At 39.0% G+C, this 24,672-nt stretch overlaps 1 protein-coding gene across 6 annotated transcripts in view; it reads left to right on the top strand.

The window, feature by feature from the left end:
• Positions 1-24,672, top strand: part of LOC124711403 (DNA ligase 4) — a 296,581-nt gene that overhangs the window by 5,119 nt on the left and 266,790 nt on the right. For all 6 annotated transcript variants that reach the window (XM_047241458.1, XM_047241460.1, XM_047241461.1 and 3 more), the window contains exon 2: positions 12,593-12,768. In XM_047241458.1, coding sequence (XP_047097414.1) covers positions 12,607-12,768 — 162 coding nt within the window. In that variant the 5' untranslated portion in view covers positions 12,593-12,606. The remainder of the gene's footprint in view (positions 1-12,592; positions 12,769-24,672) is intronic.

The following is a 24,672-nucleotide window of genomic DNA, read 5'->3' as shown; positions in this document are numbered from 1 at the left end:
TTGTCGACGGGACGTTAAACACTAATCTCCTCCTCCTCCTCCTCCTCCTCCTACTGTACCCCAAAATCTGAACATTACTTGGACCATCTGATGGAAGCTTGTCTTTAAATACTGCCTGCCATGCGTTATTTCCATTCAGCAAGAATTCATTTGATTTACACCAACAGGATGCTTGAGAAATTGTCTTTGCAACCCAAGTTTTGAGACCACTAAAATCATTGCTACTGCGGAGAAAAGTTGTACTGTCTGCCTATAGCACTTTACTGGACTTCATAAATGATGCAAGTTATTAAGAACAGGAGTAGGTGCAGTCCTTGAGGAACACTTACCTGATCTTGTTCTAAACAGGACATTCCTCTGTCATACTTACAGTTCTGTAGATATGATTTTAATAGTTTTAAGGTTGCTGCCTCTAAAGACATAGAATTCCATTCTTTCTAGTAGCGATGTATGCCCTACTCAAAGGCTTTGCATGGACCACAAAAAATGACTCAAGCAAAGTCTTTAATCTCAAGCACTTGAAGTAGGTATTTGAATACAGAGTCTTACGTGGCGTCAACAGTACACAAGCTTTTTTTCAAAAATTATTTTGTTATCGATTAACTATTTATAGAATTTCAAAGTAAACAGGTAACTGTTGGTAAATTATGTTTCATTACTTTGGTAAAAGCTGGGACCATGGAAATTGGCCTGTAACTTGAAGGAAAGTCTTTACTTACTTTTTATGTGCTGAAAACACTCAACACTTATAAGCACACCGGGAAAATATTCCAGGGCTATGCATTTGTTTACACAGTATGTTAAGGGGTATACTATACAGTCTATTATTTTCTTTATTACTTTGCAAGATTTATCATATCTACCTTCGAGAAGGCGAATATCACTAGTGCCACAGGGCTGGATGACTACACTGTGCACACTTGGCAGCTGCAGACAAGGCTGCCTCTACATCTCTGATGAGCCAACCCCCACCCCCGGCAGACATACTGAGTGTACATTGTCTTTCTTTCCAGCCTTGAATGCTAACTTTCTGGGTGGCTCCATAACACACCAAACATTTGTGTCCCCAATAACTAGCAAACCCTCACCCATGTGTTATCACCTACCACTCAACCAGCTGTCAGGGCAGCACAGCCTGTGGACAAATCAAGTGACATGTGGGGTGTCACATGCAACACACCACATTCTCCGCCACTGCTGCATCCCAAGACAGCAGCCCGAAAACAGCCAACTGTAGCTGAAAGCACATTCAACTGTTCATAAACTGCTGCCAACTCCTCCTGCATCTGCACACAGCATGCACACATCCTACCCATGCTATCAAGACTAACTGAAGAAGCAGACTATAAAAGTAGACAGAAACCTAGATACGCAACTTGCTATCCTCCTGATGGGCCACCAGTGGATGCTGGTGCCTTAACAAGCTGTGTAGCTGGTTGTTCAAAAGAATGGAAACTGCACTACAGACTGTCTGAATGTATATGTACATAAAAAAATGTGAGATTTAAACTCTTAAATAGAAAAACACACAAAAAATGTAAGAAATGGTAAAACACAAGAAAATCTAAATACATAACTTGCCATTCTGGAGGTGTGAACAGGCGACAGCAGAGGGCCTGACTGACGCTTACTAAACAAACATGTGCTTGCCTTCAAAACAAAACAAATTAGCAACTACTGTACATACTGAATGAATTTATACTTACAAAACATGAGATTAAACTTCTTAAATAGCAAAACACATTCAAAATTTAAGAATTATGCTACTAGTAAAACACAGGAAAAGCTAAATACTTAACTTGCAGCTCTGTAGATGTGACAAGGTGACTGAAAACCACAACAACAACAACAACAATCCCTAACATTGATTTGCTGCAGAATGCTTGGACATATTCTCAGTTCGAAAATAATAAATTTCTTGAAATTGAGAAGCTTATGTCCCTGTATCAGCATAGTTTTAGAAAGTATCATGCATGCAAAATTTAACTTGCCCTTTCCTCACATGATATACTGTGAACTGTGAATGGAGGGTAACAGGCAGATTACACATTTCTGGTTTGCAGAAAGCATTTGACACGGTGCGCCACTAAAGACTGTTAACGAAGGTACGATCATGTTCCCAGATATGTGAGAGGCTTGAAGACTTGTTAAGTAATAGAACCCAATATGTTGTACTTGAGGGCGAGTGTTCATCAGAGACTAAGAGTATCATCAGGAGTGCCCCAAGGAAGTGTGATAGGACTGCTATCATTCTCTATATTTATAAATGGTTTGGTGGACAGGGTGGAAAACAATCTGCTGCTGTTTTCTGATGATGCTGTGGTGTACAGTGAGATGTCGAAGTTGAGTGACTGTGGGAGAATACAAGAAGACTTCTTTGGGAAATTGTGAAAAGGGAAACAGGTAAAGGCCTCAAGGATCAGGAAATAGTACTCAAAAATAGTGAAAATATTGAATTAAAAGATGAAACTCTGGCAAATTACATTAATAATTACTTTTTAAGTGTACCAGTGTCATTAAGTAAAAACTTTACTAAACATGAGAAATTAACAGCCCCAAAAGTAGACAGTAGTGTGTTATGTTCCACAAATGATAATGAAATATTAAAGGTGATAAAGAGTCTAAAATAAAAAATGTCTGCAGGTGTGGATGAAGTGCCTGTGTCAACGATGAAAAAAGTTGCCCAACAAATTATAAAGCCACTGGTACATATTGCCAATTTGTCTTTCAGCGAAGGAGTGTTTCCTGAGAGGTTGAAAATCTCTAAGGTTAGGCCTCTGTTTAAAAAAGGAGATCCATACAAGGTAGAAAATTATAGTCCAATATCCCTTCTCCAATCATTTTCAAAAATTCTAGAGAAATTAATGAAAACCAGACTCATAAATTACTTAGATGCTCACAAACTTCTAAACTGCAATCAACATGGCTTTCGCTCTGGCCACAGCACAGAATCAGCTATCCATGCCTATACCAAAGAGATTGTTAGGAATCTCGACACTAAAAAATGTGTAGTGGGAATTAACTTAGATTTATCTAAAGCTTTTGATACAGTAAATCACAAAATTCTGTTAAACAAGATGGAGGCAATAGGTGTAAGGGGAGTTGTGAAGCAGTGGTTTGAATCTTACCTTCAGGATAGAACTCAGGTAGTAGAAATGATAGAACTCAGGTAGTAGAAATCATCGCAGAACATAAAAATCAGAAAATCAAGTGGGTCTCAGATGCAAAGAAATTGGAAATAGGTGTCCCACAGGGCAGTGTCCTTGGTCCCTTAGTATTCTTGCTTTATATAAATGACATAAAAAATCCTAATATTTCTACCAAAATAATGTTCGCAGACGACACTAGCATAATTATAAGTGATGATAAAAAATCATTAACCACCACAACTGATATGGTCCTAAAATATACTCAACATTGGTTTAATGCTAATGAGTTAACACTTAATCTAAGTAAAACAAATTATATACAGTATGGCAAAGCAACTCAAGATATGGGCCTCCAGCTAAACCAATGGATAAGAAGATAGAGTGTGTACAATCCACAAAGTTTTTGGGCATGCACATTGATCAAAACTTAAGCTGGAAAGACCATCTCAAGTACTTATCCCACAGGCTCAATTTGGCATGTTTTGCATTGAGGATATTATCTAGAGTATGCAGCACAGACTGTACTAGACTAGTGTATTTTGCTTACTTTCAGTCCATCGTGTGTTACGGCATAGTGTTCTGGGGTGAAACTAAATCAAGCTTAACAGATATCTTCAAATTTCAGAAAAGAGCTATACAAATCGTAACACACAGCTCTCCAAGAACTCATTGTAGGCCCCTTTTCAAAGAACTGCAAATACTCACAATACCGTCAGTGTATATTTTTAAAAGCATTCTGTGTACAAGAGCACATATGAAAAATCTATGTACAAATGAGGACTGCCATAATTATAATACTAGAACTCGTAAGAATTTGTATGTAGAAAGGGTAAGGACAATACAAACCCAAAAGCATGTAAGTTATTTTGGAATAAAACTTTACAATGCTCTGCCAGTGTACATGAAGGAAATAATAGATGAAGTAAAATTTAAGACTGAGCTTAAAAATTACCTTTTAAGCAAAACTTACTATGACGTAGATGAGTACTTTGATTGTGTAAATTTATTGCCAAAAATTTTAATTTATATGTCTAAATTTGTACTTTTAAAAAATTCCTTGAAAGTGATATTCCATTATTATGTCTGTAGTACTTGTACTAGTATGATAACTTTGTTGTGACAATTCCTACATCATGTAAATGATTTACAGGAAGATAATAAAATGAAATGAAAAATGAATGACTGACTTGGACACAATTTCTAGTTGGTATGATGAATGACAGCTAGCTCTAACTTTTGTTTTCTATCATTGCCTAATGCTCCCTCTGAAATTCTCAACAACCTCTGGTTCTTTCTACTCATCTAGGACCCATCTCCATAATTTCTTACCTTTTTGCAATTTCTTCAGTTTTAATCTACAGTTCATAACCAATAAATTGCGGTCAGAATCCACATTTGCCCCTGGAAACATCTTACAATTTAAGATCTGGTTCTGAAATTTTGCCTCACTATTACATGATCAATCTGAAACCTTCCAGTGTCTCCAGATTTCTTCCACGTATACAACCTTCTGTCATTATTCTTAACCCGTATTAGTGATGATCAAATTATGTTCTGTGCAAAATTCTGTCAGGTGGCTTCCTCGTTCATACCTTTACCCCATTTATTTTGAATAGGAAATTAGGGCAGAGAATGAATTACTGTGGAAATTCCAGGGATATGGTTATTCTCACTAGTATCAACAGAAAACAATGCCAACAACAATAGTTCAGGTATACATGCTGATGTCACAAGCAGAAAATGAAGAGAGAGAGAGAGAGAGAGAGAGAGAGAGAGAGAGAGAGAGAGAGAGAGAGAGTGTATATGCAGACACTGAACGCGTAATTCAGTATGCACAGGGAGATGAAAATCTAATAACCGTGGGAGATTGTTGCAAATTTTAGTAGGCGAAATAATACAAAACACAGTTATCAGAGAATGTGAGAATGAGAAATTAGATAGGTAGACCGAACAACTAAGGAGCAGGTTCTGAACCGAATTGGAGAGAAAAGAAATTTATGGCACAACTCAACTAAAAGAAGGAATCAGTTGGCAGGATATGTCCCGAGGCATCAAAGAAATGGAATCTTCTTTGGAGCTGTGGGTGATCTATGATATCTTCCAATTACTGGGAACAGCTCTTTGCTCAAAGAATATCTGGTAAATTATGACTAAGAGTCAAGATACTCCCTCAATTCTGTATAGAACATGAAAGGGAAACCATCGGGCATTGGTTGAGTTATACTAATGTCACTTACTTTTAAATATCAGTACTGCTGACATCAGTATCACTCATCTTTGGTATATGCTTGTATCATGGTGGCAATATGTCTTGGATTTCCTTCTGAAGAAACAGTGAATATTTTTAAAAAATGTCTATTTCAGTATCTACATCAACAAACAAGTGCCTGGACACTATCCTCTATTCATCTTGCAGCACTAACATATGACCTGATTTTAGTAGTATTTTGCGAAAGTTAAGTAATGACATTTTGTAGGGGTGCTACCAAAAGTTTCACATACTGCCCTTCTAGTAATCAAGCTTGTTTCTATTAACTTCTGTTTATCTGCAGTTCAGTTGTTCTGTTTAGAGGTGTGATATCTTAACCTTCTGATTTACTGGTTCACTAATTGTGATAACTACCGATACTCTTCTCATCCTGGTTTACTACTAAACTGAACCTGAGTAACACTTCCTCTGTATATTCATTCTCTGAATTAAAAGATTCTACCTCCCATCTGAGAAATGAGGTGTCATCCTCCTTACCTAATTTACTGAAGCAGTGGACTTTTCTGTTCATTTATTAGCTCTTTGTGGTGATCACTTTTGCTACAACTGCATTGTGTTCACTGAAACTATCTCTGTTTGCAAGTCATCAAAGCGGTTAGTTCTGCTCATCATCAAAAGAAAAGAATACAGTCGAAGATAAATGGGTAGCTTTGCGAGATGAAATAGTGAAGGTAACAAAGGATCAAATAGATAAAACGACAAGGCTAGTAGAAATCCTTGATCATCACCGGAGATACTGAATTTATTTGATGAAAGGACAAAACATAAAAATGCAGCAAAGGAAGCAGGTGAAAGGGAATTACAAACATTTAAAAAATAAAATTGACAGGAATTGCAAAATAGCTTAGCGGGTATGGCTAGAAGACAAATGTAAGGCTATAGTAGAATACATCACTAGGGTAAAGAGAGGTATCATCTAAAAGAATTAAAAAGGCCTTCCTAGAAAAGAGAAGCAGCTGTTCAGCATCAAGAGCATGATTGGAAAACCAGTACTAAATGAAGTAGGGAAAGGTAAAAGGTGGAAGGAGTATAGAGAGAGGCTATCGGTACATATGCAGCAGCATGCAGTACCTAATATGCTCTGAAATGCTGCACATAAAAGAGGGTTATATTGCTGATAGAAAGGTAGGATCAAGTGTTTTGGGTAGCCCTTGGGTTAGGGACCTTTTATATACCCAATTGAGTCCGCAGCTCGTGGTCTCGCGGTAGTGTTCTCACTTCCCGAGCACGGGGTCCCGGGTTCGATTCCCGGCGGGATCAGGGATTTTTCCTGCTTCGAGATGACTGGGTGTTGTTGTGTCGTCTTCATCATCATCATTCATCACCATTACGGTCGGAGGAAGGCAATGGCAAACCACCTCCACTAGGACCTTGCCTAGTAAGGCGGCGCGGGTCTCCTGCGTCGCTCCCCTACGCTCTGTAAAGAAGTATGGGACTCATCATCATCATCATCATCATATACCCAATTGCAGGATCGCTATGCTACAGTACAGGGTCATAGTAAATATTACACATTTGCTGTTGCTTCCACAAATGGAGGAAATTGGTTGATTCTTTCAGCACTGGATGCAGTCTACAGTGGGTCTTAAGGGCCTAATGTAGACACCATTATGTCGTGGGCACTTCTGTAAAGATATCGAAAAAAATTTCTCATACCAAAATGGAGGCACAGATCCCAAGACAGCTATGCACAGCACATGGCTGAAATTTTTACAACACGTTCCTACTATGCTGATCTCAAAAAGCCCTGAAAATTTTCTTGATATCTTTATTTGTTTCCGAGATACAGAGGCTCAAACTTCCCGTACTTCTACATATGAAATATTCATGTAAAATCTGGTGAGAGGTGAAAATGTGGATTATAAAGTGATGTTGCATGGAGAAATATCCTTTAAAGTGTCTCCATTGTCATCAGAAGTATTTTGGGAACCTTGTGACAATACTGAAGCACATGCATAATTTTTGTGCATATGAAATCCAATCTGAGGTGAAAAATTAGTTTTGTGTTATTACAGTTCCACGTATGTAAACTATCAAAGTTTTATGGACGATGAAGATTTTTCGTGATGAGCGACATGCTCTGTTGTGGTACAGAAAAGAAGCAAACAGGCAGAAAAATGTTACTATTGGAGCACCACAAAGATGAATATGCACCTGTGTGAAAGACTCTGACTGAAAAGTGGGATATTACTGTTTCATTCTACCTTACAGAAATATTTCGAAAAATTTTGGTATCCACTTATTTTATGTTGAGAGAGAAGAAGACAGTGGCAGCAGGAAAGAGACAGAAAAATAAAAAATACTGGAAGATAGTAGGCAGTGGTTGTGGTATACAAAGAGCGAAGGAGACAATGACAGTGTGAGAGAAAGAGGGACACAGTTGCAGTGGAACATATTTGACAGTGGAAGAACAGTATTAGGAAAAGAATGAACGAGACAGTGCATGTAGGCAAGGAATAAAGGGAAGGAGAAAGTGGAAGTGGCTGAGAGCTAGTGATAATGAGAAATATAGTCTAAGAGAGCGATAACAAGAAAGAGACTGAGTGAGAATGGGCAGATGGGAGTGGATGTGTGTGAGCGACTTACAGCGATGGGCTGGACTAGTGGGTGTTAGTGAGTTACAGTTACAGGAGCTTGTGTGATTGAGAGGTAAGTCACACATTAAAAAGAGCACAAATGTGTTTTCATACAAAAATTTTTAAAGATGCTGAGGAAGGTAGAATGGGGCAGCTGAACCTCACTTTAAAGTCCGAGTGTTTTAAACAGGAGTACATTTGCATTTTTTGTGTTCTGATATGATCATTTTCCACACATATAAGGGAAATGAACTTTAAGCAATATCATAGAAAGAGAAGAGGACATAGATGAAGATGATATTGGAGATGTAACACTGCGAGAAGAATCTGACAGAACACTGAAAGACTTAGTCGAAACAAGGCCCCTGGAGAAGATGACAGTACATTATAATGAATGATATCCTTGGGAGTGCCATCCATGACTAAACTTTTCCACCTGGTGAGTAAGATGTATGAGAAATGTGAAATACACTCAGATTTCAAGAAGAAGACAATAATTCCAATTCCAAAGAAAGCATATGCTGGAAGGTGTGAATATTATTGCAATATCATGGCTACAAAATACTAATACAAATTCTTTGCAGAAGAATGGAGAAAACTAGAAAAAGCCTACCTCAGGGAAGGTCAGTTTGGATTCTGGAGAAATGTAGGAATACCCCAGGCAATACTGAATGTATGACTTCTCTTAGAAAATAGGTTAATTAAAAGCAAACCTATGTTTATAGACTTAGAGAAAGATTTGGGTAATGTTGATTGCAATACACACTGAAGGTAGCAGGGGTCAACTACAGGGAGCAAAATGCTATTTACAACTTATACAGAAACCAGAATGCAGGTAGAAGAGTCTTAAAGGCATGAAAGAGAAGCATTGATTGAGAAAGGAGAGTCAAGGGCTTGAAATGGAAACAGTTGATAAGGAAATGGGACGAGGCTGTAGTCTATCCTGATATAATTCAGTCTGTATGTTGAGGAAACAGTAAAGGAAACAAAAGGAAATTTGAAGAAGGCATTAAGAAGGAGTTGGTTGACAGGAAATGTTCTGAGGCATAAAGGGTTCACTGATTTAGTATTGGAGGGAAGTGACTACAAGAAGAAGGTTCAAAGAATGTAGATTGCAGTAGTTATACAGAGATGACGAGGCTTGTGAATGATAGCATAGCATGAAGAGCTTTATCAAAACAATCGTTGGACTAAAAACTGCAACAACAACAACAAATTATGCTCACATTATACCATTTTATGCTGCCTGTGTTTGTCTGATGAGACATCCTTATCTTGATTCCATTTCACTTCACCAACCACCACCATATCTGGATTGTGCCTTTGCATTTTCCTTTTTGTGTTTTCTAGCTTCCTTACCCCAATAATACTTCTGGCAATCCACACTCCGATTCAATGGTTATGCAATCTTTTTCTCATGATTACCTCCTTGGCAATCCCATCCCAGAGACAAAGATGGAGAACCAATCGGAAGGTTTTATCGGTGGGGAGATCATGACACACTTCCAGTTATGGGCTACATGTCCTGTAGATCCACATTGTGTGTCTTTAATACAGTGATTTTCATTACCCTCTGCATCATGCTGTTGATCATTGCTGATTCTTAGTCCTTTAGGGGCAGTTTTTCACCCCAAGGGCAGTCGGGTGCCCTATACCTCTGGCTGCTCCTCCACCCTCTTCAGGCCATTGGTGACTTTATACTGGAGGTCTTTGGCTGCTATTACTGCTGAGGTAAGCAGAAGTGTGGATTGAACCCGGGACCCAGGAGATTTTTGTTAGCTGTTGAAGATGCTACCTCCCAACCACAGTGACTTTTGAATTAGCTTGGTAGATAGTATTAATTACAATTTGAAATATCACACATTTATCCATTGGAAGGAACTGATAATAATTACAGTAATATGCAGTAAGATATTAACAAAATGACAACTTGGTCCAAATGTTGACAACTAGTTCTTATATGATAAATTTGAAATTATGCACATCACAGTATGTCAAAGTTATAGGATCCTGTGACTATGTTATTGATGACTAAAAATTGAAATCATGCATACCAAACAAATAAGCAGGAGTAATAATGTGTGGGGGTTATCAAGTAGTGGGAACTCTTAGTCTCAGTTGTACATAAAGGCTTCAGTTTATTGTTAGAGTACTTGAAAATTGCATGTTCGCTTTGTAAGAGATTCTGGGCCAGAATTGTGGGGGTAGGAGGACAGGGGGTTAAAACAATTATTTTGGCGTACTGGCAGAAGGTAACCACAATATGCTGACGTGCAGGCATTTTAAATATATAACCAAACCAGATACTTTAGTGTTGTTTGCTTATGGTGGTTCACATGAGTGGATCATTGGCTAGTGGCTGATTTCCTAAACAAAGGTGCACAACAATGTTTGCAGCAAAATTGGTGTATGACAGTTGATAATGAAAGATGTTCTGCCTCTGAACAGATATGTTATACCTGTAACAGTACAAGAACAGGTGATAGTGAGTATATGCATGTGGTGTCTCTTGGAATTGCACACTGAACACTGATTTGATCTGAAGACAGACAGTATTCCATAAGGCAATGTTTAAAATATTTTATTTGTACTACTATTTTTGAGCACTACCCATTTTTGAGTGCATCTAAAAAACACAATAGCACACCATAAAAAGGGAAGAGAGCTAAAACATGAAACCAATACAACTACATTAAATGAAGTGTTAAACAAGTGTAGTAGTTACCTATAGTAACTAAAATCTAATTACTTTTGGTAACTACTATGTTTAATACTACATTCAATATAATCATGCGACTTTTATGTTTTAGATACCTTCCCTTTTTTACGATGTGTGAAGCACATGAGAACGGGCAGTGTCTGAAACTAGTAGCGCAAATAAAGCTTTTTAAACACAGAATGGTGAATAAAGTCTTTCTTCAAATGTACTGAGGCTGTGGGGCACACCCAGAAGAAAATGATCACTGATTTGATCTTTGAGGTAAGGTTTGGTGCAGGTATTTCATAAGTATGGACTAGAATATTGTTAAGAAGATAGGGCAAGCGACAATCGTATCAGTTTGGGAAAGATAGGATGGATTTCGGAAAGACTAGTTGCCATTCTAAATCACAATTAGAGATACTCAGTGCTCCAGAGAGGGTGATACTGGATAATTAACCAGGCTTTTAGGTGCAGAAGAAATGACAGCCATCAGAGTCGCAGTACTGTTGGTCACTGGTTTATTAAATGTGGACAGAGATATTTATTGGAACTATTAGAAAGGTGTACAACAAGGAAGGTGGTCTGTTGAGCTGAAGGGGACAAAGTGAAATGCATTGGAGGACCTGGAAAATTGACATCTCAGTGAGATCTAATTAATTAGTCGATATTATCAATAAACATGAAGATCAGACAAGTAGTTTAGAATTTTTGGTTTTGACAAAAGATAGCTGACAGAGAGCCTCCCATAGGACAATACCGTGCAACTTGTGTTTCATGACTGTGTGTATTGAACTAACTGTAAAGGGAAATGTAGTTTTGTACAATTTCAAATTATGCGGAAAATCTGGTCACTGAGAATCGAACAGTAACTGAATTAAAGAAAAATGAGGAAGGGCTCAGTTGCAGACCTGTGAGGGAAAACCATTCTCCATCAGCCTGAAACAGTTGAACAAATTGCATAAAACATAGATCTGTGAGGTTAAACGATTATTTGAAGCTGCCTCTTTTTAAATGCAAATCCTAGGTAGTCTTAACAAATATGCTGTGTAGAAGACTGAGCAAATTTAGTCCTCAGTCAGTTACAGATACATTCAGCACAGTGCGTCCTGAAAAAATGATGATTCTAACTCGACTTTAGTACCTGAATGTGACGCACTTACTCAAAATGTTATTAAGAAAGGAGTGTGGGTAGTTAATTCTCACAATTCCAGTACCAATAGGTATATGGGAAGTCAGAGTGTTTTCATCATTACATGTTATAACATCACCAGAAGTATGCGATTAATATACTAGACAGAGAAAGAGTGCTAAAACACACACACACACACACACACACACACACACACACACACACACACACACACACACACACACAGAGAGAGAGAGAGAGAGAGAGAGAGAGAGAGAGAGAGAGAGAATCTATGCACTTTTTCTCAAAACAATGAATAAATTGTGCTTTGGTCTTCTATCCATAATAATATATGACATGGTGGTAGAAATCTGAGTCATTTAGCCTATTTAATAATAATATGAAGCCATTTGAACATTCTTCTTCATGTGCCACAAATCAGTAAATGATTTACATTTTTACAACCAAATTGAGACAGAAATAATATGTTCATAATTCATGCCAGAATAATAAACGTATACAAAAAGTTTTAAGGTCATCTGCTTTGAGAACGTTTTTCTTTCAGTGGATGTCATGCTACCACTACATGGTAACAAACTTTTTTTTTATTGTACTGTGATTTTAATTTCATTTTCACCTCGTTTTTTATTAGACACACACACACACACACACACACACACACACACACACACACACACACAATATTTGTAATTATTAAGTGAGAGAGGTCTTCTTGCTTGTGGCTTATGCTGTATCTTTTGCCTTCAGGTGACTTTATTAAAATGGTACTGAATATTGCATCAAAGATAAAATTCTGTGATTTGTGTGAAGTATGCGAGAATATTAAAAAAAGTCCCAAAGAAAAGGCATGTTTGATTCTGAGGAAATACATCACTGAATATAGAAAACTAGGAGAGAGACTGAAAACAGAGGATCAACAGGCAGTAAGTATTATTATTTGTACTGTCAGTATTTTTGTGTAGGTTTTACTGTCAGTTTTACTGTCAGTATATCATGTCACGATGACGTGGATGGAAAAGATGATGTAACAGTAATAGTACAATAACAATATCTCATAGGATACATGATATTCAAAAGACCTACCAACATCTATTTAAGAACCTAACATTTGATGTAATACCCTCTTTGTGCTCCTTCATTCTTTCCTTTTCTCAGTGCCTCATCCACACTTGTCTTTCAAATCAACTACTGTAGCTTTATCTGTATTGTGTTTATTTTATTTATGCCAGACATACTTGCCAGATTTCTTACTTCAGTCACACCATTTTTAAATTCTCATCTGTCTCCTTCCACTAATTTCTTTTTATAAACAGAAATCTGCATCTGTAGCAAAAGTTAAGATACAGAAATTATTATGCTACACTACTCAGTGGTTTTCAGCTGCACATGTTTGTTCCCAGCTGTATGATTAATACAAAATGAAGTACTCGCAAGAAGATGCTGCAAGCTGCCTAATTTTTTCTTACCTGGATACCTTTCGAATGCATAGCAGCCAAGTTGGAGACAGTCCCCCTGTTGTGTAACCCCTGCCCCCCTCGCACCCTATACTGCTGAATTATACAATAAGCCTTTAACTGACTGGAAATTGCTTCAGGCTCTTATCTCCTCACATTTGTGGTCCAGGCCCCTCATACAGTTCAGAATCAGATGTTACAAGTCAGAATTTCTTAGAATCCATCTATTCAGGGTTTTCAACCATGTGTTTTTCCTTTCACAATGATGAAATGGTATTATTATCCCAATCCTTAAGCCAGGCAAAAACCCAGCCCCCATCAACAACTACTGACTGATTAGCCTCAACATGTGCTGTGCAGCTGGATGAAATGATACTAACTTGATGATTATGCTAAGTTCTTGAGTCACGGTAGCCATTTGTTTCCCTGTCACTTGGGTTTCTGGGAGGGATAATCTCCAATGTGCCATCTGGCCAGGATGTGAATAGCAATCCAACAGGCTTTTTCTTAATGGTAACATCTCATGGCAGTCTTTTCACCTACAGAAGGCATAATACACCATTTGGTGCCAACACATTTTACTTACTTTCTGTATAATTTGGGCTTTTGAGGTAACCTATTGAATTTTGTGTGTCAGTTTTCATTCCATCAGTTGTTCCGGGTTAGCGGTGGTATATCGCCCAGCTCTTGATGCGTCCAAGAGAACACAGTCCTTTAGGGATCAGTTTTGATTGTTACACTTTTCTTCAATGCCATCATTTGGCTGGTGACATCCACCAGACCGTGCTATATGTCAACGAATTTTACATTTCATGTAGCTCCCAAGTTTTAGCCCGGCTGAATGACAGCCCCAAGGAGCTTCCAGTTATATCCCACAAAAATGTATTTTTGTCATCCTACAAGGCCTCTTCCTGACCCAGAACTCTACTTGGTTACCCATCACTTGTGTGGTGTTGTGGAGTCCAAATTTTTTAGACTACTCTTTGATAAAAAGCTGACCTAGCTGCTCAACATTCGTCAATGAAAGGTTAGCTGGTTTAGGCTAAGTGGCACCTTTGGCTCTGATGGGACCTCCCCCCTCCCCCTGCCCCCTTCTTCCCCCTTCCCCCCTCCTCTCTCTGCCCCCCCCCCCCCCCCCCCACCGAATATTATCCCCATATTTTCCCACACACCTCTTCTTGGTTAGTATCCAGATGATGATTTAGGACAAATCTATCTCAGGAATCTAAGGTTTCAATTACCTACATGAAACTTCAGTGTCTGTTCCTCTTAGTTCTTCAGGAGTGTTAGAGTGCTGCCATCATGTACACTGATGGCTCTAAAACTGTAAGCAGGATGGGATATGCTTTTGTATTTCCCACTGGTCAGGATCAGTATTTGTTTTTTGGAACATGTATTGTTTTTGATGGTGGAGCTGACAGCCGTTAACAGAGTCCTATGTTTGATTAAACAGACCTCTTTCAATTGTGTTTTAATTTGTAGTGACTCAAGCAGTCTTCAGGCTATTGAATGATGTTACTCTCTTGTTCACAATCTTCTCTCTGGCTTTAAGCCATTGGCACATGGACCATGCTTTTGAATGCAAAAGTTGAGCATACTGAGCTCAGTGTGTTGCTGAATGCTCAGAAATTATACAACTTGTGCATATGGTATGTGTGCCTCAGTGTAATGTACGGGATCGCTGCACACTTGAGCAGCAGTTGTTGCATGTATTTGATTTACAAAACACGCTGTTTACAAAATTGATGGGCATAAAATTCCTCTGTTCCTCTACTAAAATGCACATTTTCCCCCTTGTCCATATGCTAGTCATATAAATAAAAACTTTAATATCCATAAACATGTTACAAGGTGAAAAGGAAAGTACCCTGTCCAGTCAATAAGGACATTGACTATAAAAGTTCCCAGTAGTGTGATACAAATTTACAATAGTTCTTCACACAGGATAAAAAGTATTTCATCATTTTCACTTTTTAGTAAAACACTAATGTCATTCTTACATGATCATTGTTCTTATTCAGTTGCAGAATCTTTCCAACATCTGAAATACGAAACTTGAAACAAGAAAGTGCAGACTGTCTTATTGCAAGTAGTCCAAACTGTCTTGTGCATTTATATTTACATAACATTGAATATTAAAGACTATACTTCTATTAAACAAATAAGAAAGTATCAGAACCCATTAAAAATGTAAAGGTTAGTAAAAAATGTTTGAATCCATTGAGACGCGAACTAGCAGCAGATCGCAGATTCCATGTATCTACTCATTATGCTATACTGACAATGAATAATATATGACCAGACTTTGCACCTTGCCTTATCCTGAAACTTTTAATCATAGGTTAGGTATGTTATTAGCTGACATTGAATTATAACAAGTTCTTCCAAGAACAGTGCCTTTATGATGGATCCTGAATGTTCCATTGCCTTGAAACAGGATACTTTCGTAATACGCAAGTTACAATAATTCTGAAACCACCAATATGATATTTACCATGACAGAGCTTACAATTAACAATGGATTTTTGAGAGATCCTTAATTTGCTGGTGCTTAAAAATGCCAGATATACACACGACTTCGACTGAAAACCAATATGGCATCTCATGACTCCGTACTGAAGATAGATGGTGTTGTGATGTAGGTGGCATTCTTCCATTTCATTGGTCTGCATTCAGATGGACATTAAAATATCTGACATGCTAGACATTGCCCTGAAATTTCAGAAAGACTCGTGAATGTGCTTCTTCCATGCTTTGGCTCAGACACTCGGCATGCTCAGCATCCCAGTGCACAGTCCATGTCCCGACAGCTTTAGTCATAGTACCTGTTCATGTGCCTTTCTCTGTCTGTAATAACATGGATATCCCACATAATGAACTGACTGATCATTTGGTTAGAGAAGTTATTACTCACCCAACATTCTCTTTGATGATCCCAGACCTGGATTTATGGGTGCAAATAAGACCTCTGCTCACTTGGAGATGGAACAACTTCTGTTGGGCTACTACTTCCTCTAATAAACTCTGCACTTTCAAGAAGACTATGGCTAAATGACGTCCCCCTTCCATTCCTCCTGGAAGGAATTACCTCTGCCTCAGTCACACTAGATTAAGTTAGTTTTATTGTATATACTGAGTTGCCCTCATCTCGAGTGACCGAGCGAGGTGGGGCAGTGGTTAGACACTGGACTCGCATTCGGGAGGATGATGGTTCAATCCCGCGTCCGGCCATCCTGATTTAGGTTTTCCGTGATTTCCCTAAATCGCTCCAGGCAAATGTCGGGATGGTTCCTTTCAAAGGGCACGGCCGACTTCAGAGCCTTACAGAGAGTTGCTCACATCCTACTTGAATGTCCACTCCAATTGGTTCTCCACCTCAAGCACGGTCTTCCAGATTCTTTTATTCTAGTATTGGCAGACAGCTTACGGACAGTTGAACATGTTCTCCATTTCCTCCAAGAAAATAGTTTTTATTCTCAGTTACAATGTTTTAAGCTGCTTTCAGGGCAGATTCAGGTTGGTTGAGTTTGGGCAGCCTCCTGCTGCACACTGGACCTAGGGGTCCCTCAACCCTTCATTTCTATGCCACCTGCCTATCTCTCTTTTAGTCTCTCTACCCTTTATTCTGCTGCCAGCTGCCTATCCCTTTTTTTAAATCCTCTTTTTCTGTAGCAGCCTAGCCTACTTTTAGGAGTGAAAACAGAACCTGAAGACAGAACCTTAAGGATTCCTTATATTTGGTACTAGCTGAGGGTGAAGTAACAGCTGAACAGGTGTTTCTGCTTCCTTTGAAATAGTCAGTCGTTATGCCATCTTTAACACTGACTATAATGGATCAGGACAGTTGTGGGAAGTTTGTCCTCCCACACCCTCTCCTGATTGCATGGCTTTCCCACATTTTATTATTATGGATCATCCAGCTAGAAGGTATTACTTATTCCATTACTCTCTTAGCCCTTGTTGGGTTGGTTGGAGTTTGGATGTGGCTGAGGTTACCCTCGCCATAGATGGACGCTGGGGTGTCCCTTGTCTGTTCTCTTCTGGACAATAGTGGCATGACACATATACTTTTACGTCTCTTTAAATTGTTTCTCCTTTCTGATATCAATATTGCATTCAGTACTTCGATTTTATCACTCCTACATATTAAAACTGTGGTGGGTGACAGGAATTTGGTATTGGGAAAAGGAAGAGAAAGAAATATAGTTGGAGCACATGGCCTGGGGGAAAAGGATGAAAGAGGGCGCCACCTGGTACAATTTTACACAGAGCATAATTTAATCATCACCAATATTTGGTTTAAGAACCATGAGAGGAAAGTTGTACAGGTGGCAGAGATCTTGGTACACTGGAAGATTTCTGATGGATTATATAACGGCAAAACAGAGCTTTATAAACCAGATTTTAAACTAAGAAATTTCTCTTGACGGATGAGTACTCTGACCATAATTTATTGCTAACCAAATGCAGTTAAAAACAGAAGACACTGCAAAGAGTTAAGAAATTTAGGAGATAAGACCTGGATAATCTGAAAAACCCAAAGGTTGTTGAGAGTTTCAGAAGAAACATTAGGCAACAAAGGAAAGGATTACAATAAATGATGAGTGGGCTGCTCTGAGAGATAAAACAGCAAAGGCAGCAGAGAATCAAATAAGTAAAAAGACAAGGCCTGGTAGAAATCCTTTGGATCTCACTGCAGGTATTGAATTTAATTGGCAAGAGGATAAGATATAAAAATCAACAAATGAACCTGTTGAAAAGAGAATACAGATGTCTCAAAAATGTGAAATTGACAGAAAACACTAAATGGGTAACCAGAATGGCTAGAAGGCTGTGGAAGCAATCATGATGTGGGGAAATGTAGATAATGTCTATATGAAAATTAAAGAGACTTTTAGAGAAAAGAGAAGCAGCTTTATGAATATTGAGGGCTTAAACATGAAGCTAATACTAAGCGAAGAAGGGAAATCTGGAAGGTGGTAAGAATATTTAGAGGGTCTATATCAGGGAAACAAACTTGAAGACAATATTACAGAAAGAAAAGATAAAGACCTTAGTCAAAACAAGGCCCCTACAGTAGACAACATTCTGTCAGAACTACTGATATCTTTGGGAGAGCCAGCCTTGCTAAAACTATTCTTCCTGGTGTGCAAGATATTTGGGACAGGAGAGACACTCTCAAACTTCACAAAGAATGTAATAATTTCAATTCCAAAGGAGGCAGGAGCAGACAGATGTGAACACTACCGAACCATCAGGTATGTTTGCAAAATATTGAAAGGAATTATTTCCAGAAGAATAGGAAACCTCATAGAAGGCAACCTTGGGGAAGATCAGTTTGGGTTCCTGAGAAATGTAGGAGCAAATGATCCAATACTGACCCCTCTACTCATCTTGGAAGATAGGTTGAATGAAGACAAATCTGCATTTACAGCATTCATAAATGTAGAGGATGTTTTTGACAATGGTTTCTAGACTACACTTTTTAAAATTTTGAATGTAGCAGGTATAAAACAGAAAGAACAAAAGGTTGTTTACACTTGTACAGAAATCAGACTACAGTTATAATAGTCGCAGGACATGAATGGGAAGCAGCTGTTGAGAATGGAGTGAGACAGGGTTCTAGCCTTTGCCCTGTGTTACTCAATCTGTACATTGAGCAAGCTGGGAGGGATACAAAGGAGAAGTTTGAAAAGAGGATTAAAGTAGAAGCAGAGGGATAAAACATTGAGGTTTGTCAATGACATTGCTTTTCTGTCAGGGACAAAGACAGTACTTAGAAGAGCAGTGAAACAGAATATACAGTGTCTTGAGAAAAAGGATTGTAAGATGAACATCAATGAAAATAAAACAAGGATAGTGGAATGTGGCTGAATTACATTGGCCAATGCTGAGGGAATTAGATTAGGTAATTGGACTGTAAAGGTAGTAGATCAGTTTTGCTATTTGGACAGCAGAATCACTGAAGACTGAAATAGAGAGGATATAAAATGCAGACTGGCAATGGCAAGAAAAGCATTTACAAAAAAGAATAATTTGTTTACAATTAGTATGAATTTGAGTGTGGAAGGTTTTACTGAATTTACTTGTTTGGAGTTTAACCTTTTAAGGAAGTGAAAATTGGGCTGGATTATTGCAATGAATTAATATTGAGGAGATCCCCGAGGTTGTAGAATGACAGAAAACAAGAACTTACAACAGATAGTTACAAAGAAACGGAGATATGCTAATGTACCTTCAACAGACCCCAAGTGAAATGGTCCTCGTGGAGGATAAACAGTTAGGCAAGAAGAAAACAGAAGCTTTTTGAAATGTGATGTAGAAGATGCTGAAGATTACTCTGGTAGATCGAATAACAAATGAAGATGTACTGAATCAAATTGGGGAAAGGAATAAATGTCACAACTTGAATAAACAAAGGGTTTGATTTATAGGACAAATTCTGAGTCATCAAGGAGTAGTCAGTTTAGTAATGGAGATAAGAGAGGACAGTAAAAATTGTAGCGGAAGGTCAGGGCATGAACAGAGTAAGCAGTTTAAAATGGATGTGGTTTGCTGCTGTTCTGCAGAAATGAAGAGGCTTACACCGGGTAGACTAGTATGGAGAGCTGCATCAGATCAGTCTTTGGACTGTGTACCACAGCAAGAACACATACTATTAAAATTCAGTCAGACTTCTAGCTGATGTTACTAACTCCAGCTGGAGTACCTCTTGACCCAGGGATTAATCATCTCACCTACCTACCTACCTGCGTACCTACCCATCCACCTGCTCAACCAACCAACCCATCCATGTTCTTCTGTAAAATACTCCTGTTCTGCATTCCTACATCTCATCTCTCAGATCATAATCCTTGCCCTCCAACTACGAGACCTGTGCTTGTTGGCTCTAAAGGAGGACTTTGTCTGAAAATGAAGGAATTTTCTGATGTTTCCACATCCTTGTTGTTGTTACTCGATGGGGGTGCTGCAACATACTTACTTGAATCCACTAGTCAAGTAGGAAGCGACATGGGATTTTTCAGCTCTAATGACTTTTTGGCGTGCGAGCAGCTTTGTGAAAGGGAATAAGTTGGTGACAGGGTCTAGCTGAGATTTATCAGGTCTCTATGGTTGGAGACAGTACAGAAAGACTCAGGTCTGGCTAGAGAGGTAGGAATGAAGAAACAAGCTTCTGGGTTGGTTTCTTGGTCTGATTTTGTTGCTTCTTCCCAAGTTTACATGTGCGTGTAGAAGAGCACAGACACTGGGTCATAATTTCAGTGAGCATAGAACATAGGTGAGGTTTACTAGATACTCAAATAACTAGAGCAAATAGCCTGCCTGGCCTATGACTTTGACTCAAATCATGAAAAGGAACCAGTTTCCCATTGCTCAGATCAAACTCTCAGGTTCCTTTAATTGTCACACTGTAAGTGATGATCAGTCATAGATACAAGTAAGCCATGATAGACTAACTACCCACAGTTCAGAGATATGTACAGGCAAGATTGCAAGTCCATCTTACCCCTGTACAAGCTTAATTGAATAGATTCTTTGACTCGCATAATTTTCTGCTGTCGGCTGATTGACACCCAAATTTCATCTGCTGGCAGGAACTCTTGAACTCTGCCCTACTTGTGAATAGGTGGCCTCTTTACACTGTGTTGAGGCTGTTTGCTTATAGATGGTATGTGACCTCGCGTCTTTTTTTAACTGCAATTCACAATCAGCTAGCTTGATACCAGTGGTTTCGTAACGCTTAAAATTGGTCTGGCAAAAATGTCAAACGCTTTACATCTTCATTTCCAGGGTCTACTTGTTAAAATGCTTATGAAGATTACTTTTTTGTTTTCTTTTTTTTAACGCATGTTACATACATGAATTCATAGGTTTCTCTTTCCTGTCAGCAAATGAAGAAACATACACAGATTTTTCCTCTTTTTTTATATACATATAAATGGTTATACAAGAGTTTTTTTAGTAGTGCAGTTTATATGTTTATATGCATCCTTGAATCATCAGCATGTACAGTATGTGATCACCTCTTTTCCTTTCGTTCCTCATCTGCAATCCTGTTTATGTGGTGACGAATCACCATGGTTAGAGGATTGCACTTCTCGTGAGATTTTCCCCTGAACTGGATCATAATTTACATGCACCTGCTAGTAACTCCTCTCTTCTTTCCACTTCTGGCATTGGATGCTGGGGGGCCGGCCAGTGTGGCCAGGCGGTTCTAGGTGCTTCAGTCTGGAACCGCGCGATCGCTACAGTCGCAGGTTCGAATCCTGCCTCGGGCATGGATGTGTGTGATGTCCTTAGGTTAGTTAGGTTTAAGTCATTCTAAGTTCTAGGGGACTGATGACCTCAGATGTTAAGTCTCACAGTGCTCAGAGCCATTTGAACCATTATTCTTTTACGTAATCCTAACTTATTTTCTAATTTGTGCAGATGCTGTCCACACTTGTAGGTCCTGCAAGTGAGGTATGTTCATAGATGTGGGGAACTGCCATTCTTTGTCTTCCTTGCTGTCTTTTTGGATTCTAGTCTTGAACTGGAACTTTTTCATGGTCTTGTTAATAGTGGTTAGTGTGTCCCGGAGCAACCATTCAGTTTCTATCGTCTGCTGTGTTTGTAGTATAGTCTGATCAGCATATCCCGTGAATGTCAGTTTTCTTGTTCCCTTCATGATTACATGTATTGGTTCATGACTATCACATAACGAAGTTAATTTTTCCTGTCTGTGGCTACATATATTTCCATTCATTCGCTCCTACAGAGGTCCGAATGCTGCTTTCTTGGTGCAGTTATTTGGAATATACTTCAGTTGTATCCACAGATCTCCCACACTGGGGTTGTGTTGCCTTGTTGTTTTGATCACAAACATGTGTTTGCACATCTTCTGGGTTTGTGCTACTGCTTTGCAATCTAACTGATCCATGTGCATGGCTGCATGTTGTTGCTTGGCATCCTCAGTCAGCAGATTGTCAGCTTCAGGAGCTATATATTCATACCACTCCTTCCCTCCTGTTACTGGAAGTGGTAATACCTTGTATAAATTAAATACTTGATTCTCCACTAATGGAACTTTCAATATATACGCTAGGTATGCAACAATTAAGAATACATCAGATTTGTTATTTGGAGGAACCCATACCTATTCTCCTGTTTGAGGTCTAGGGGGGACTTCTTGTTGCTGATGTCATCCCTGATTATTTGAAGGTAGTCTATTAGCTTCGAGGGATTAATGATACGTGGGGCTAATAGCCCTTCTGTGCACACACAAAGGCTGCCAATTGTTGTTTGTATTCTACTCTTAACTCTTGAAATATCATGATCAATAGTAGCATCTGCTCATTGAATACTGTTTCTAAGGTAATTTGCTGCATCTTCTTGTCTGTTTCATTCTGGATTTTGCTGACTTGTTTCTTGATTTTCTCCGCTCTGGCTTGTAGGATATCAGTTGCTTCTGCTAGTCCTCTTCCATGCAGTTAAAGTAGATTATAACTGATTATGCTAGTATCAGTACCTCCTGGCTTAAGTGCAGTAGTTGCTTCTGTTCCTCTTCCACTTGTTTTATTCTGGTTTCAGTGTACTCAGCATCTTGCTCATTTAAGGTATGAAATAAAACTCCAACAAAGTTCATGAGTCCTCGCTTAGATCATGGTTCATGATGTGCCAGCTGCTTCATCTCGTAGTCTGTCTTTCTGCCATTCTACCACATTCCCTGTTGAGTATCTTTCCATAGTGCCTACCCCTGCTATCCTGGTCAATTTGTCTCTATGCTCTATGGCAGCTTGTGCCATGTGTATCGACTCATTGGCTTTTTTCTCTGGCCTCCGTAAATTTAAGTAGGTCACAATTTTCCACATGTTGCTGGTGTATCTTCCTGTCTGCATCATAGTACATTCCGCGTGAGGTGCGGAACTCCTACATCTGGTAAGCATCCACTTTATACTGGACTGAAGTCGCTGTTGTCCACACGCTTATCAGAAGGGCACCAAGCAGCTTTGATAGTGGGGCCATCTGTAAAGTGAAAGGTATTGTCTTTACTATCTTTATGTTTATGATCCAACTTTGAGTTTCTTACTGTGATCATCTTTTTCTGCCTTCTCCTCTCACTCACTGCTGCTACTAGTGTTAGGCTAATAGAGGCAAAGTGAGTGGGGGGTTGGCCTGTCTTCAAGGACCAATTGCACTGTCTGGCTCACTTGTACCCTGGGTGCACAAGATCTTTCTTCATCTGTTTTTATATATAGTTTTTACCCATTCTCTCCTTCTGTTTTGGAACACTTTACCCGATTTCTTCACAGGCTTACGTGTCTAAAGCTAAAGAATTCTTTTAATCTGTTTGCAAGTACAGTTATTTATTTCGTATTCGTTAACTGGAGTACGACATTTGGTTCATGCATACTTTTACACAGAAAGACCCTCCCCACAGCCTTATTAACATCTTTTACCCCCCTTTTCTCTCACTTTTGTCATATAATAATACTATGTCTGCAATCTTGGGATTTTGTGTTCGATCATAGTATTCCTTGTTTCTTTCATTACATTCCTTGTTAAAATTTCTTGCTATCTGATGAATCTGGCACATCCCTTCCTTTAATTCTGTTACACTACTGGCCATTAAAATTGCTACACCATGAAGATGACGTGCTACAGACGCGAAATTTAACCAACAGGAAGCAGTTGCTGTGATATGCAAATGATTAGCTTTTCAGAGCATTTACATAAGGTTGGTGCCAGTGGCGACACCTACAATGTGCTGACATGAGGAAAGTTTCCAACCGATTTCTCATACACAAACAGCAGTTGGCTAGTGTTGCCTGGTGAAATGTTGTGATGTCTCATGTAAGGAGGAGAAATGTGTACCATCACGTTTCTGACTTTGGTAAAGGTGGGATTGTAGCCTATCATGATTGCAGTTTATCATATCGCAACATTACTGCTTGCGTTGGTCGAGATCCAATGACTGTTAGCAGGATATGAAATCGGTGGGTTCAGGAGGGTGATATGGAATGCTGTGCTGGATCCCAACGGCCTCATATCACTAGCAGTCGAGATGACAGGCATCTTATCTGCATGGCTGTAACGGATCATGCAGCCTGTCTCGATCCCTGGACAACAGATGGGGACGTTTGCAAGACAACAACCATCTGCACGAACAGTTCGACAACATTTGCAGCAGCATGGACTATCAGCTCGGAGACCATGGCTGTGGTTACCCTTGATGTTGCATCATAGACAGGAGCACCTGCAATGGTGTACTCAACGACGAACCTGGGTGCACGAATGGCAAAACGTCATTTTTTCGGACGAATTCAGGTTCTGTTTACAGCATCATGATGGTCGCATCCGTGTTTGGTGACATCGCGGTGAACGCACATTGGA

The sequence above is a fragment of the Schistocerca piceifrons genome, chromosome 8 (genome assembly GCF_021461385.2).
Source record: "Schistocerca piceifrons isolate TAMUIC-IGC-003096 chromosome 8, iqSchPice1.1, whole genome shotgun sequence".
Classification (NCBI taxonomy): domain Eukaryota; kingdom Metazoa; phylum Arthropoda; class Insecta; order Orthoptera; family Acrididae; genus Schistocerca; species Schistocerca piceifrons.
Note: the sequence above shows the minus strand (reverse complement) of the source record. Positions and strands in the feature narration are given on the sequence as shown.